Source organism: Melampsora larici-populina (assembly GCF_000204055.1).
Source record: "Melampsora larici-populina 98AG31 unplaced genomic scaffold MELLAscaffold_37, whole genome shotgun sequence".
In the NCBI taxonomy this organism is placed as follows: Eukaryota; Fungi; Basidiomycota; class Pucciniomycetes; order Pucciniales; family Melampsoraceae; genus Melampsora; species Melampsora laricis-populina.
The window spans coordinates 406,696-420,548 of NW_006768801.1; the positions used below are offsets into that span (position 1 = coordinate 406,696).

At 40.4% G+C, this 13,853-nt stretch overlaps 2 protein-coding genes across 2 annotated transcripts; one reads left to right on the top strand and one right to left on the bottom strand.

The window, feature by feature from the left end:
• Nucleotides 1-240: 240 nt before the first annotated feature.
• Nucleotides 241-2,154, bottom strand: MELLADRAFT_117407 (uncharacterized protein; the record flags this gene model as incomplete). Its single annotated transcript, XM_007413571.1, has 5 exons — nt 241-280; nt 301-738; nt 803-940; nt 1,013-1,190; nt 1,263-2,154. 4 exons carry the CDS (start codon nt 2,085-2,087, stop codon nt 347-349), a joined length of 1,533 nt encoding a protein of 510 aa, XP_007413633.1.
• A 2,104-nt stretch (nt 2,155-4,258) lies between these two features.
• MELLADRAFT_65811 (uncharacterized protein) lies at nt 4,259-5,412 on the top strand (the record flags this gene model as incomplete). The annotated part of the gene is made up of 3 exons (XM_007413477.1): nt 4,259-4,424; nt 4,555-4,755; nt 4,829-5,412. 3 exons carry the CDS (start codon nt 4,259-4,261, stop codon nt 5,410-5,412), a joined length of 951 nt encoding a protein of 316 aa, XP_007413539.1.
• Nucleotides 5,413-13,853: the final 8,441 nt, after the last annotated feature.

Here is a 13,853-nt window from a genome sequence, read left to right on the forward strand (position 1 = left end):
TCTTTAATCTCGATTGATAGCCTGCAATCGTATCAAACAACACCACATTTCACTTACACATACACCACTTCTCAACCCTCAACTCTCACACTGCTTTGGCAATCTCTCAATCTTCATATTCTTATATCATGGAATTGGATCTAACAATGAAAGACTTCACTAAAGCATCAACTGAGCTTATCAGCGGTATCTCAGTTTACTCTTAATCATCATCTGATCATCACATCTCAGTGAAAAGTTAAAACACTTCAATCAGCTTCAACTTTGGTCCATGATATATGATATATTCTATTATCATAAAACACTTTAGGGTATCTAATCATACATCCAATCATTCTAACAAGCTTCAAAGAGATTCTTCTTCAACTAAAAATCCAAAACAAAACCCATTGGATTCATTCACTATAGTCTCTTCTAACCTAGGTTGTTTAAGTTTTTCCCACATTGATCCTTCAGATTGACCATGATGATGATTCTTACGTTTGTTCTTGGTATTGATTCCTACTTGTTTTTCTTCAATTCGATTTAAACTTTCATTTAAAACTTCAGCAGAAATCAACTTAGGATTGGATCTTAATGCATTTATAAACTTTTCCAAAACTTCTTCCATTCTTTCTATCTTTCTAAATCCTGATAATTGATCTGATCTGGATTTCATAAACTTTAAAACTTCTACTAGTTCATGTTCAGAAACAAAGTTTTGAGTGATCGCAATCGATGGTTCTAAATTCACGACCACTACATAAAAAAGTCATCTTCAGCTCTTCTTTCATAGTAGAATTCAATATCAAGAAAAACTTACGATGCCACCAACCAGATGGTACGTAAAAGATTTCACCAGCTTCACAAATACCTTCGAGCATCTTTCCACGTTTGCTTGGATCTTGAGCTTTCGGACCGAATTCTTCTTTCGAAAGTTCATAGTAATTAATGAACCACTCTAGGAAAAAACAGTCATCATTCCTTAGCCAAGATTAGATCAGAATGGTCTTGTGAGATTCTTTTGACTCACCTGCAATAGAAAGTGGACTCTCTACTTCACTCTCGTCCTCACTCACACGGACTCCCGGTGGTGTACAATCAGGTGGGAAACATATCCACAGTTTCTTTCCTGAAATGACGGCATTCCATGCTGAAGTACCATTTGGATCTTTATGCCAAGTGGAACCTGAGCGAGTAGGACCAATAATCTGAAAATTGAAAATGATGATCAAATTCCAAACGAATCTTTTGTTTTGGATCTCAAAGGTTAAGGAACTCACAAGCCAACGAAAATCAGGACGTTGATCAGGTCCTAAAGATCCCAACAAATCATTTCCAAAGACCTCAGGTACATGATACTCTAGGCCTAAACTTTGAGTTTCTACAAATCCGCTAGTTTTTTCTACAAAATCAGCGTCAAAAAGATAAACTGGACTTTCTTCTGTTTGACATCTATGATGATAAAGTTGATAATTTGATAAACTGATCAAACTTGATTCTGCACGAAATTTGACATTTGGAAATCGAGCGGAGAGTGTATCTAATGTCCATTTTCTTGCTGACCACGTTTCCATTAAACCTAACAAGATTTGTGGAATCTTTCTTTCGATGATCGATTTTGAATCCACAGAAACTCGTTGGATTGTTGGACGAAATTTGTTAGATCGTTTTTTGATTCCGATTGCTGAACTTATATCATAAGTAGCAGCTAGTATAGGTTGAAAAAGTACATCTGAATAAACTTGATTGAGTTGAATTGGATCGGTTTCTAAATGAGATCTTCCCAGAAAAGTTGAACGCCAAGTTCCATTCCAATTTTCTAAAGTATCATGTTGACTAAGATAAGCTGATTTCCATAAACCATCTAAACCAACACACCAACCGAAAAAATAACGACTAACACCTTGAAGTAAGTGTAATGAGCTAGGATCTAATTCTGAAAAGATTTTTAAAATGATTTCATCTGATAAGATTGATAATGAACCTAATGAGTTGATCCGATGAATTGAAGTTTGGGTTGGATTGATGGATAATAATAGGTTTCCTAATGGTTGAATGTTTCTTGGGTTATGTTGAGAAGTAGGTTTCTTGGTGGGATGAGTCATGAAGGGATTTGATTGAGATGGATTTGATGGAACATTGGTTGATTGAATGCTGAAGGAAATGGTTCAGTTGAATTGTCAAAATATGTTCGAAACTGATTTCTTTGGTTTCATATTCAAAATTACATTACACACATCTTGCTTTCATCACGTGACCTATCTTGTAAAGTTGGAGCCTATAGGGCTGTAGCCCGGACCTGCAAGCTCAGGGCCGGCCTTGCGACCAGACCCGGACCTTATGTGACCCGATGGCTTCCAAAAACAGCTCGGCTCACTCAGGGCAGGGCCAGAAGTTGAGCCCAGAGGCTTGGCAGGGGAAATGGGTGATGATCAGCTGGCAGGTAAGTTGTATGTCACCTGTTTTTTCATTTGAACATTGTTTTTTGATAGGCTTAGTCACCAGAAAAGCAGTGGCGACCCGGTCGGGTCGGGCGCCCGAGACGCCCGCAGGGCCTTTCGGAGCATTGCCAGGCTAGGTCTCGTGGCCCCGGGCCCGGCCATGTGGACCATTAAGATGTGGTCGGGCAAAGCCGGTCGGTCAGGGTCGGGCCCGGGTCACAGCCATAGAGCCTATACTTTACATACAAGTTACACTTGTTGTGAATGGTATTACAAATGTCACATGTTGTAGTAGAGTACTTGTAGGACACATCATTGGTACTTGCATTGCTGTTTCTCTGATCAAACAATCTTAGTCATAGACTGGAACCAATAAAATCACTTGTCACTTCTGTTGACAAGAACCATTCCCCCCAGAGTCTGAACCATCACATAATGTCAGATTATCTCTTAAATGAAGTTCTTAATCTGGAGTCACTAATTGTATGCTCATGAAGTTTTTAAATTCTGTGGTGATTGATTAATCATTTATACTAGGGCCGTGAAGGCTTGCGCTGCCAACTATGACCATGTGATCCTGCCTCTTCAAATGCCAACTCAGACTCAGAATTGTCTGTCTGGATGCTGAGATGACATGGAGTAAGATGAAGCAACTTACACAAGCTGCATCAACACTTACATACACAATTGAATACTTGCATATAGTGCTTAGAGCATCCGCAATTGTTTGCGTCAAATTTGGAGTTAGTTAACCTGAAGTTAAAGATCTTTTGCCGGAGTTAAGTAATCTACCACAGAATCCCGCAGTCGTTGTCTTTAACTTGGAGTTAAAGAAGTATAAACTCCAAGTTAAAGACTGGGCCTACAGTGGTCAGCTCTAGCTTGGAGCTAAGCTGTCCTCAGTTTTCAAGCAACAACCCGATTTGTTGTGTTTAATTCATCCTCAACGATTTGTGATTTCACATAAAATGACTCGTTTTACATTCATCAGAGGCCCTTTTTGATCACTGTTTATCACATAATCGTTCTCTACACTCGCTCCTTTGTTTGGGTATCATCTATCAATGTGATCTTGATCTTTCATTCGGCGTAATCGTATGAGGCACGCAAGGAGATTGCTCTTGTCCATACTCACGGATGTCAAGAATACAGGCAGGAATTCTCGAAGCCTGTCCTCAACGGGTAATAGAATCCCAAAGAGGAACTTGTAAGACACCTAGGATTATGTAAGTTTCACTCCTTACATAAAGTATCAAGTAGGATTCTCAGCCGAAGAGAATTCCTGCGAAGGAGCGTTATAAGAAGGGAATAGCAGCGTACAATCATTGTCCCGCCTTTTTCCTTCGTGCGCTCTTTGATTTCTTGATTCTTAATTTCTTCTGAGACCAATTGTCATTGTCTCAACAGACTCAAATCTTGAGTTTTTAAATATACTTAAAACAATCGGATTAATAAAGGTTATAAAAGATTACCACAACACCGGTAGTAAACCAAAAACACAATCAAACAACCATAACCTCAGTCTGAGATCTGAATTTAAGTTTCAATAAACATAGTTTGTCCGAATTTGATACAATCGTTTCACTACTAAAATTTCTTTATCGTTTCAACTATCCTCTTTCACTTTTCCTACTTTCTACTATTCCGCTCCTATTCTATTCTTCCGCACCTAAATTCTCTAGTCCTTTCAACTACCATACTTCTTTCTAATTCATTCGTACAAGCACCTAGTGCACCAATACATTCACCACACCCAATACAATTACCCTAGTACCCCGGAAACTTTAAACTTTGGAAATATTCCCAAAGAAGCGTAACATCCTAGCTTGTAAGCAATGACGGATAAAGGTTCTTCATCGAGATCTCGCAAAACAAACGCTCCTAATAGCAAAGAGAATACCAATAATATCAACACAGCGAATATTATAGAAGCTGGTGAAAGTAGTCTGGTGAACAGTATATTAACCGGCGGCTTAAAGCCACAGAATAGTCAACAAAACGGTGAGCAGCCTTGTCTCAACCAGAAAACAAAGAGACTAATAAAGGGAAACTAAATGAAATGACCGTTCTCTGTTTAATGTCTGAATCACAGAAGAACCAAGCGTACTAAATACAAATCCATCATCGATAGATAAGTCAACTACAGATCAACAAGAACTCACGTCTGATCAACAAACAACCAACTCATCTAAGAGTCCGAGAAAGAACGGGCAAACGAACAGAGTAGATAGCCAAGTAAAGTCAACGACTCAATCAAAAGGGAAAGCTCCAGAAGTAGTTGGTGAAGACTATATCTCCATTCTGTCAGGGAAACCTTCCAATGTAACGAACAGTAAGTCGTTAAGGACGATAGTCATTGTGATGGCATAATTAAACTAACAGATATACAATTATAATATGTATAGCTCGAGAAATAGTCACTCAGAAGTCGAAAGCAGGTGAAGAAGAAACACCTACGTCAGTTGACCTAACTGAGGAGGTCGATTTAAATGACATGAACTCGGTTTGGCAACACGCCTTATCGCTGGCAGCCAAAGGATCTATCGATGAAGCGACTATGTACTTTAAGATCCACGCCACGTTATCCTCTAACTCAGCTAAGAAGGTCACCGAAGTAGATGATCATCAGAAGCGTACCTTACCCTATACAGATGCAGAAGTGGTAACAGAAGGTGGACTGATTTTCATTCCCGGAGCGATAACGTCTCACACCAATATTGGATTCACTCCATACTTCGATCGTAACTTACGAGAGCTAAAAGGTCCTATCCCCTTAATGATCTTTAACAAGCAATGGCAAGACCTAGCCAACGGGTACCACGTTGAGAAAAGAGTGAAAACCGACAATATCAATAAAGACACAACAACTTATACCGGATATCCATACCCTCATGAAATGACCCAATCCTACTCAACCTGGAACGTAAATTACCGAAACTTCGTAACCACCCTCAGAGACGTTTATAAATTTAAGTTATTCGCGTCCTGAGCGGAAGCTCATCAGGCAAACATAGAGTTCTATCATGCTAGAGATAACTGGATGACAGCCTTTCGGTATGACATCAAGATTTGGATGAACGCCTTTGCTTTCAGAGTCTCCGAAAATGGGAAATCCGCCCCACCAGACATATCTCGAAAATAGTCAACACAACGCTAGAGGCAGAAGTGGTTACAACGGGAAAAAATTTGACCCAAATTACGCTGCAAAGAAAGCCGCTCTAGTTGCTGCTAAACAAGCCGCTCAGAACAGTAACTCTGGGTAAGAGAATCCTTTCTGAATTTAATCCTAGCTCAATTTCACCTACATTCCTTTTCATTGTGAATATGGCAGTTTATAAAAATTCTTGTGATAAAGTTATACATTTTCTTGAAACTCCTTAAGAAAGGAACAGAAACATGTCAGCATAACGCTTAAATGTAACGCCCCTAAAACATGTCTTTGCCATCCGCTCGAAAGCCTCTTCATCTGTTACACTTGAATGAATTCTTACTGTACATGTTTTATATTCCTTTGTTCCATCTAACTCCGTAATGCAGAAACGTCAATTGTCACAGACTCAACTTGAAACAAAAGGACCATGAGATCCGAATGAGTGAGCGAACGACAGAGTCTTTACCTGTCGAGGACGAGACAAGGTCAAGCAATCAGAAAAGACCCTTGAGTCCAAATCAAGGTAGATTGATGACAACCTCACGGAACGAGAAACCAGAAAACTGGCCGACAACAGTTTGTTGTGAAATGAATATCCCAGCATGAGAAAAAGCTCTAAAAGACGCGAAGTTGTTACCTGAGTTTCAAGACGTCTTAGACGGATTTAGGATTGGTTTCGACCAGGGAATCCCAGATCACGTAATACGAGATAAAGGAACGAACAAAGTACTTCCGTTTTATACACCACCCAATCACTCATCAGCAAGATTGGCAGAAGATAAGATTAGACAGTCGATATTAAAAGAGGTGCAAGCGAAAAGACTTATAGGACCTTTCACCACGGAACAAATGTCAAAGATGTACCCATTTTTTCGGACAAGCCCCATGGGAGCCGTGATAAACGGTGATGGGTCTTTACGGCCCATCAATGACTTATCTTACCCTAAGAATAACCCAGACTTACCTTCTGTAAACTCGTTCGTGGACGCGAAGAAATTCAAAACCACGTGGGACGATTTCAAGATTGTGGCAGCCTTTTTTTGGTCTTCAAACGAGAAGTGGCTACTAGCCATTTTTGATTGGGAAAAGGCTTATTGCCAAATCCCCACGCTAATGTCACAATGGCCTTACCTGCTAGTTTTAGATTTGGACGGAAAAATTTACGTAGATACAAGGATAACATTCGGTGGTGTCGCCGGCTGTGGTTCATTTGGAAGGCCAGCGGATGCATGGAAGAAAATCATGATCGCCGAATTTGATCTATTTACTGTGTTTAGATGGGTTGACGATAACCTATTTGTCAAACGGCTAATGTCATCAGCAAATATGGACGACATTGTAAAAAGATCAAAGGAATTAGGTGTTCTGACGAATACAACAAAATGCTCGAATTTCGCACATGAACAGAAGTTCATTGGTTTTATCTGGAATGGGATCGAGAAGAGCGTACACCTACCAGAAGAGAAACTCAAGCAAAGGAAAGAACAGATTAGAGAATTCCTAACAGGGACAACCTTCTCATTCGACCAAGTAGAAGTAATTACAGGAAGACTGACACATGTATCATACGTTTTACCTCAACTGAAATGTTACTTAAATAGCTTACATCGGTGGAAAGCTGCTTGGGTTCACAAATTTGCGAAGCAAAAATTACCGGAAGACGTGAAAGAAGATTTAATTTTCTGGAAGGAAACACTAGACTCATTCAAAAATTACCGATTGATTCCACTATTAGACCCGATCGAGATCAGTTGGGTTGGAGACACATCTACGTCATTTGGGATAGCGGTACTGATTGGGGAGAAATGGTGCCAGTACAAGTTAAAGAAAGGTTGGGACACGCTAACACCAATTAAAAGAGGTATAGCATGGCTCGAAACAGTAGCTATTAGACTGGGAATTCTGATGCTAATTGAAATGAAGTGGCCAAGAGGACAACGCCTAAATGTGTGGACAGACAACACAACATGTGAGGACACATTACGGAAAAGAAAGTCGAGAGATAGAAGTGTAAACGAAGAATGGAAGGTAATTCAAAACCTACTGATAGTACACCAACTCGACATAAATCCTTTACGTGTCGTATCAGACGAAAACGACGCGGATGAACTGTCACGAGGATTGAAGACAGACCATAAGGAAAAGGATAGAATACAATTTTACCTTCCAGAGGACCTATCAATATTCATGGAAATAACTGAGTAAGTTTATCCTTGAAAAGATACCAGAGAACAGTAAAAGGATACTGATAAAACCTCTTATTGCAATGGTACATTCATAACATGAAAACTTGACGCTGACAGAACCAAAGTGAATTCAGTGACAACGGAGTTGGAACAATCCACTACTAAAGGTTAATAACAAGGAAGGCGAATAGAAACAGATAACTCTATTGATCCTGTATTAAACTGAGTGTAACGAAATGTCAGACTAGGCGATGCAATGAGAATTAACATGATTGAATTAGAACAGCCGTGAGAGTAATGACCGTGAGAAACAGTAGTGCCGAGTAGGAACAAAAACCCTCATGAGAGAGTCAAGCGAAGTTGAGATAACATCTACAAATAAAAGTCGTAAACGGTCTGCTCAGAGGACCTTTGTGGAAACAAATAACTCAACATATCCGTCCAGAACACTATTACCAAGCAAGAGATAAAATCTTTCGAAGAACAACTCCGAATCCGTGAGTTCCTATCAGGATCCGACCAAGACAGAATTTCGACGTTACAAGCACACCTGCTAAGAGGATGGAAGCCGAATACGTTGCATAGCTACAACAGCGCAGTAAAGAAGTTTATTCACTTTTATAAGAACAATAGAAAGACACCATTCAAACTACCCGCCTCATCGGATGATATATACGACTTCTGCTTAAACGTAGGAAGAACTGAAGTAAACGATTCAAAAGATGCCGTCTTAGCAAAGACACTTGCCAAATATATCAGCGGTCTACAGGCGTGGCACTTATTCCATAAGGTCAAATATCCACACCAGTCGAAAGAAATTGTGAAAATCATGCTGCGAGCTTCGGGGAAAGCAGATGCAGACACTCCAAAGAAACAAGAGAAACCGGCCGTCATGATATTCCACCTATTGGCATTAGATCACGCTCTACGCAACCAATCGACTAGAGACCAAGCGATCCTCGATTGTGCGATATGCGCATTTTGGGGGATGGCAAGGTTGGCAGAATTAACATACGATGAGAGACAGGGGTTACCGCCGAGGGCGACGTCAGTCTTAGCTGAAGATGCTACTCGACCTAAGGGCAAATTATCAAATGTTGTCTTAGTCGTCAGAGGAGCGAAAACAGCAGAACACGGTGAATCCCAACGCATACTGCTGAACTCACAACAAAACCGCCTATGCCCAGTGAAAGCCATACTGCGACGTCTAGAATCTATACAAGACCCGAAAGAAGCTCTGTTTGGTTATTACGATGAGAACGGCAATAAGTTCAACTTAACCAGAAGCGTTGTGGTTAGTAGATGCCAACAGATATGGAAGGCACATGGGTGGAACTCAATTTCTGGCCACTCATTCAGGGTAGGCGGCGCTTCCCTAAGATCAAATCTGGGTGTTTTGGAAGATGACATCAAAAGTCTCGGGCGCTGGACCTCGGACTGTTACAAGTTATACTTGAGAACTTACTCTAACGAAGATAAAAGGATGACCATCTCGATAATAAAAATGCTGAATGACGAAGCACATAAGGAATAGATTGATCATAAGTGTGGGTTTAGCTCTGGCTCAGGCTTATTGATAAATCCGAGTTTTGGGTAGATCACTAACCCCTCACTTTATGCTCTTCCTGTTATCCTGTAGTCTCGTCTAGGTGTCGGGACTCCCTAACCCCTTGTTGCAAATAATTAGGTACCAACCAGATGCCCTACGCGGCTCCTTAAACAATGCCTGTATTTGCATTACGTAGGGTTTAGGAAGACCCCCCCACCCAAACACTTGTAGAATATACAAGCGTACACTTAGCATCACTGAAGTAATGAAAATAGATTGGTGTATCAGAGAAGATACAACAGAGTGAGATTAGGAATAATAAGTTCTAATAAATGAAGTTTCATGTTTTATTACATGATAGACTAGTGTCAGTAGCTCCTGTAAATGAGTCTGTAAGAAAGTAAGAGATATGGACTCTTGATCAATTTACTCTCTTTCAATTTATTGCTCAATCAATTCCATCATAAGCATGTATTTTTCTTTCTTTGAACAACTCCATCATTGTCTAAAATAGTATGCAACTAGTTGATTGAGATCGATGCAAAAAGAGAAAAGAAATTGTGGTGAAGGTGGAAGTTGTTGACAAGGTGTTAGTAAAACTCAAGTTAGGATTGACATTGTTGAAGTTGATCGTACATGAAGATGAAGATAAGGTGCAATCGAGTGTTGAGTGATGAATCAAAGCAGATTGCAGTGTGCAGTTGGTGGTGTAGAAGGATGTGGGTGAGTGTGGTGTAGTGTTTTCGAGGGCACGGAGTTAGCTACCGCGTCGGTAGGCTGGGATAACTTTGTCCCAGCCTACCGATTTTTTGTCGCAAAGTTAATTAACGATCGGTTAAAATTTCCTCATTGGGGAAATTCCAAAATTGGTGAGTTAAATAGTTAGCTATTCCCGCGAGTTAACCCTGTTGTAGAGTTATGGGGTTACACAACTGCACCACATGCAGTCACGTGATAGTTGTACAGCTTGTAGTAGATATGTTCTCTTCTCCTTGGCGTAAGCTTCCACATCATCAACTGTTGTTGAAGCCAACGTCTCGGAGTAAGAACTGACCCCGCCGCCATCCTATTCGCTATAGGTAATACATCATCAACTGTAGCGGAAGCCAACGTCTCGGAGTAAGAACTGACCCCGCCGCCGTCCTATTCGCTATAAACCCGACAATTGCGGATGCTCTTACCTCTGAAAATAAGGAAATCGGATTGGAGCTCTGAAACCTATCTCCTCCCTCAAAACTCACCCTTTTTGGATTCTGAAAGTGGTTTTGGAATCAGCAGATTGAGGACTCTATCTCCATATCTTTTTGGAACAAGTATTTGTTTTTTCTTCATTTTCAAAAACTCAAAATCAATCATTTTCAAAGTCCAAGAGATGATTCATGACCCTGAGATTGACCCTTATCAGGCTATATCTTTACAAAACAAAATTCACATTTTTTTTTTGAAAAAATATCATCTCTTAAGTGTACATGTTGAATTTTGGTGCATGATGGAATACAAAAAGGTCAATGCAGCTCGTGTTGTGAGTATATACTGGGTTGAAACAAATAGAAACAAGAAGAGACCAATGAAAAAATCACAAAAAAACAATTTTGACCAAATTTGATGCTTAGAGATTATGTTCTCGCATCTTGGTAGGATTGACACGTCTGTAAGATGTGTAGGTCTGCGCAGTGGGATCAGGTCCCTTTGTCCTTTTCCTGAAAACAATTGTATCAGGTGAATCAAAAAGTACAAGCTGTTCTATTGAAGTAGGATCAAGATGCTTACATGAGGTCATCTCGCAATTGATCAACTTTGTCAAAGAACTTTTGTACAGTGATGAGAGGACAGCTGTGTCTTACCTGTTCCCATAAGTTCTTAGATTCCTGTAGAGTATTAGCTGTGTGACTGATTTCACAATATTCTAAAGTGAAGTGAAATTCATTATTACACGTCTTGTATCAGTTTGAGTCTTCGAAGAGAAATCAACAAAGTAAAGAGATATCAGAAAGGGAACAGTGAGCCTTACCTCCCTTAGTATAACACCAAACAAGCTCAATCGGATTCCACTCGCAATGGAACTTGGGTAAGAACATGCATAGGTGACCCGCTTCTTCAATGACCATCTGAAGCATCGGTCTTTCATTTTTGAAGTCGGATTGATTCATCAATATCTTTGATGTGCAACAATCTGAAACACCATCATCTTCTGGTGGATGTTTTTTTTGGTCGAGCAGTCTTCCACAGGAGTTTCCGTGTTTGAATTTTGAATGAGGTGCTCCGCTTGAGTGATTTTGTCCTTTGAACGACCAGTCTGGCGGCACTTGGCGCACTTTGAGACAAGGGGTTTAAGCTTCTGATCGGCTCGCTGATTGTTGTAGTAGTCCCATAAGCCACGCTCCATCAGCACCTGTCGGATACCTTTTGATTTTCCAGCTAGATTCTTATCTGAGTGATCAATTGGGTAGTTCATTGATTGAACCATTCCACGCAGCTCGATCGGAATGTGGGAATCTTCAGAGGGTATTATTGTGTCTCTAATCTTTGTTTTTGAGCCTCCTGGTTTGAAATTCATGGCTGTGACCCGAAGTGCGTCTGGTGAAAAAGACTCGTGTGCTGATGAGCAGTCAAAAATGAAGAGAGCTTGACAACTCGGATTGAGGGCTTCAAGATGGGTATTGCCCAAATCTTGACCTGTTCGATGAGCTGAGTCAAGGTCGAAACCGCTACGCTATGCACAGCAATATCAGGGGTCCAAGATAGTGGAGTGATGGACCACTATCTTAAAGGCCCGATACGCACCGCTATCAGGATACACTCACTACAAGAAATGTGTAGAGGTGTGGGTCAATCACTATAGATCACAGCGATATTTAATTGCTACCGCTATCATAGCTCACACGCGATTTTCTTTAATATGAACAATGAATTATATTAAAAGGCATTTAATAAAATAATTGGTAAAGATGTACAAAAAATCATTAAATAATTGAGTATGAGTGAGTGTAGGAATAAAAAAAAGCAAAGAAAAACTGTATTAAGGATAGTTATCAAGTAGAAAATAAGCTAGATGAGAGAGGATAAGAAAATAAAAAATAAGAAATTGAGACCTGAATACAAGAGTGAGGAAAAGTGAGGAAAAAAATAAACCAAGCAAAACATTGTCTTAAAGAGAGTCACGAAGCAGAAGGGAAAGTGAAAAAAATGAGTCTTGAATTATCTTTTATCGATGTTCTCCACCAAGGTGAGAGCCTCCGAAAACTCTCCAGGAACCATAATACCCGATTTGAGCCACTCCCGAGACGAAGCACATTGCTCGATAGTACGGCTTGCCATAGCCAATCAATCAGACCCACACACATCAGCAGAACCTGAAAAGACCCGTTCACATGAACATGTCGTTCCAGAACATCCCAAAAAGTCACGAGCCATGAGGGCAAGGACGGGAAATGCCCCAGAATTGTCCTAAAATGTAAGTAGTCAGAAAGTTTGTTATCAAACATAAGATGAGATAAGATGATGAAGAAAATGTACCCTCCACCACGACAAAAGCGTTCCACAGGTAAGTGGAAATTTACCTGACAGATAACCTTTGAGTTCTTGCTCAGTATCATCGTTAGGGCCTGATGCCATCGAAGCAAAAACGTTATACTTGTCATCAGTGACAGTATTATCTTGCTGAACAGTTGAGATTGTTGTGACTGGATGATCGGCTTGGTATTGATTAGAATAAGATTCCAACTTCTGATCAATAATTCTCTGAATACGAGTCACTTGAGATGGATGATGAAGTTCAAAGAACTTCATCCAGAGTCGAGGGTTAAGGACGGTTGCGACTACAATGGCATCACATTCAAGAGCCTCCGATTCGTAATGTTGCAGGCGACTAATCATGTTGGACGTCAATTTGTGAAGGCTGGTGTATGGTGTATGAGCATTCAGTTTTTCAAGGGAAGTCCTGACACGATGATAGTCGAGTAGAACAATTGCTGCTGTGGAATGATTACCCTCGATTCTTGAGGTAGCTAAAACAATAACCTAGCCAAGTTGAAGTCTTGTTCAGTAGACAATTCTTAAACGGAAGGCATGAGGGAGATCAAAATACTCACTTCCATGACCTCATTCAAAGTGGATGCACATAGCCATTCGCTTTTTGAGATTGATATTTCTTGGAAATACCCTTCCTGATCATTTGCTAACATCTGATTTATCACCTGTAAGTGAGGTTGATTCTTAGTGATATCCAAACCCAGCGGACAAACAAAAATAGAAAACTTACCTCAGCTCCATCTACCATGATCGATCGGCTCTGGTGCAGGCCGTTCCATTTGCTGGACGCACCAAGGATAGGACAACACAAAGTCTTACCCAACTCCTTAGCATGGTTGCGGAATTCCAGACGACGAGATGGACGGCGAGCAATCAGTCGGCTTACTTGATCGATCTACAGGGATTGAAATCAGTAATCAGATGAAGAAAGTTGTTAAGAGTATGAAGCAAGCTTACCTTCTTGATTGCTTGAATAACTAGGTCGGGCCGGCTTCTTGTTGAACCAGGTACGA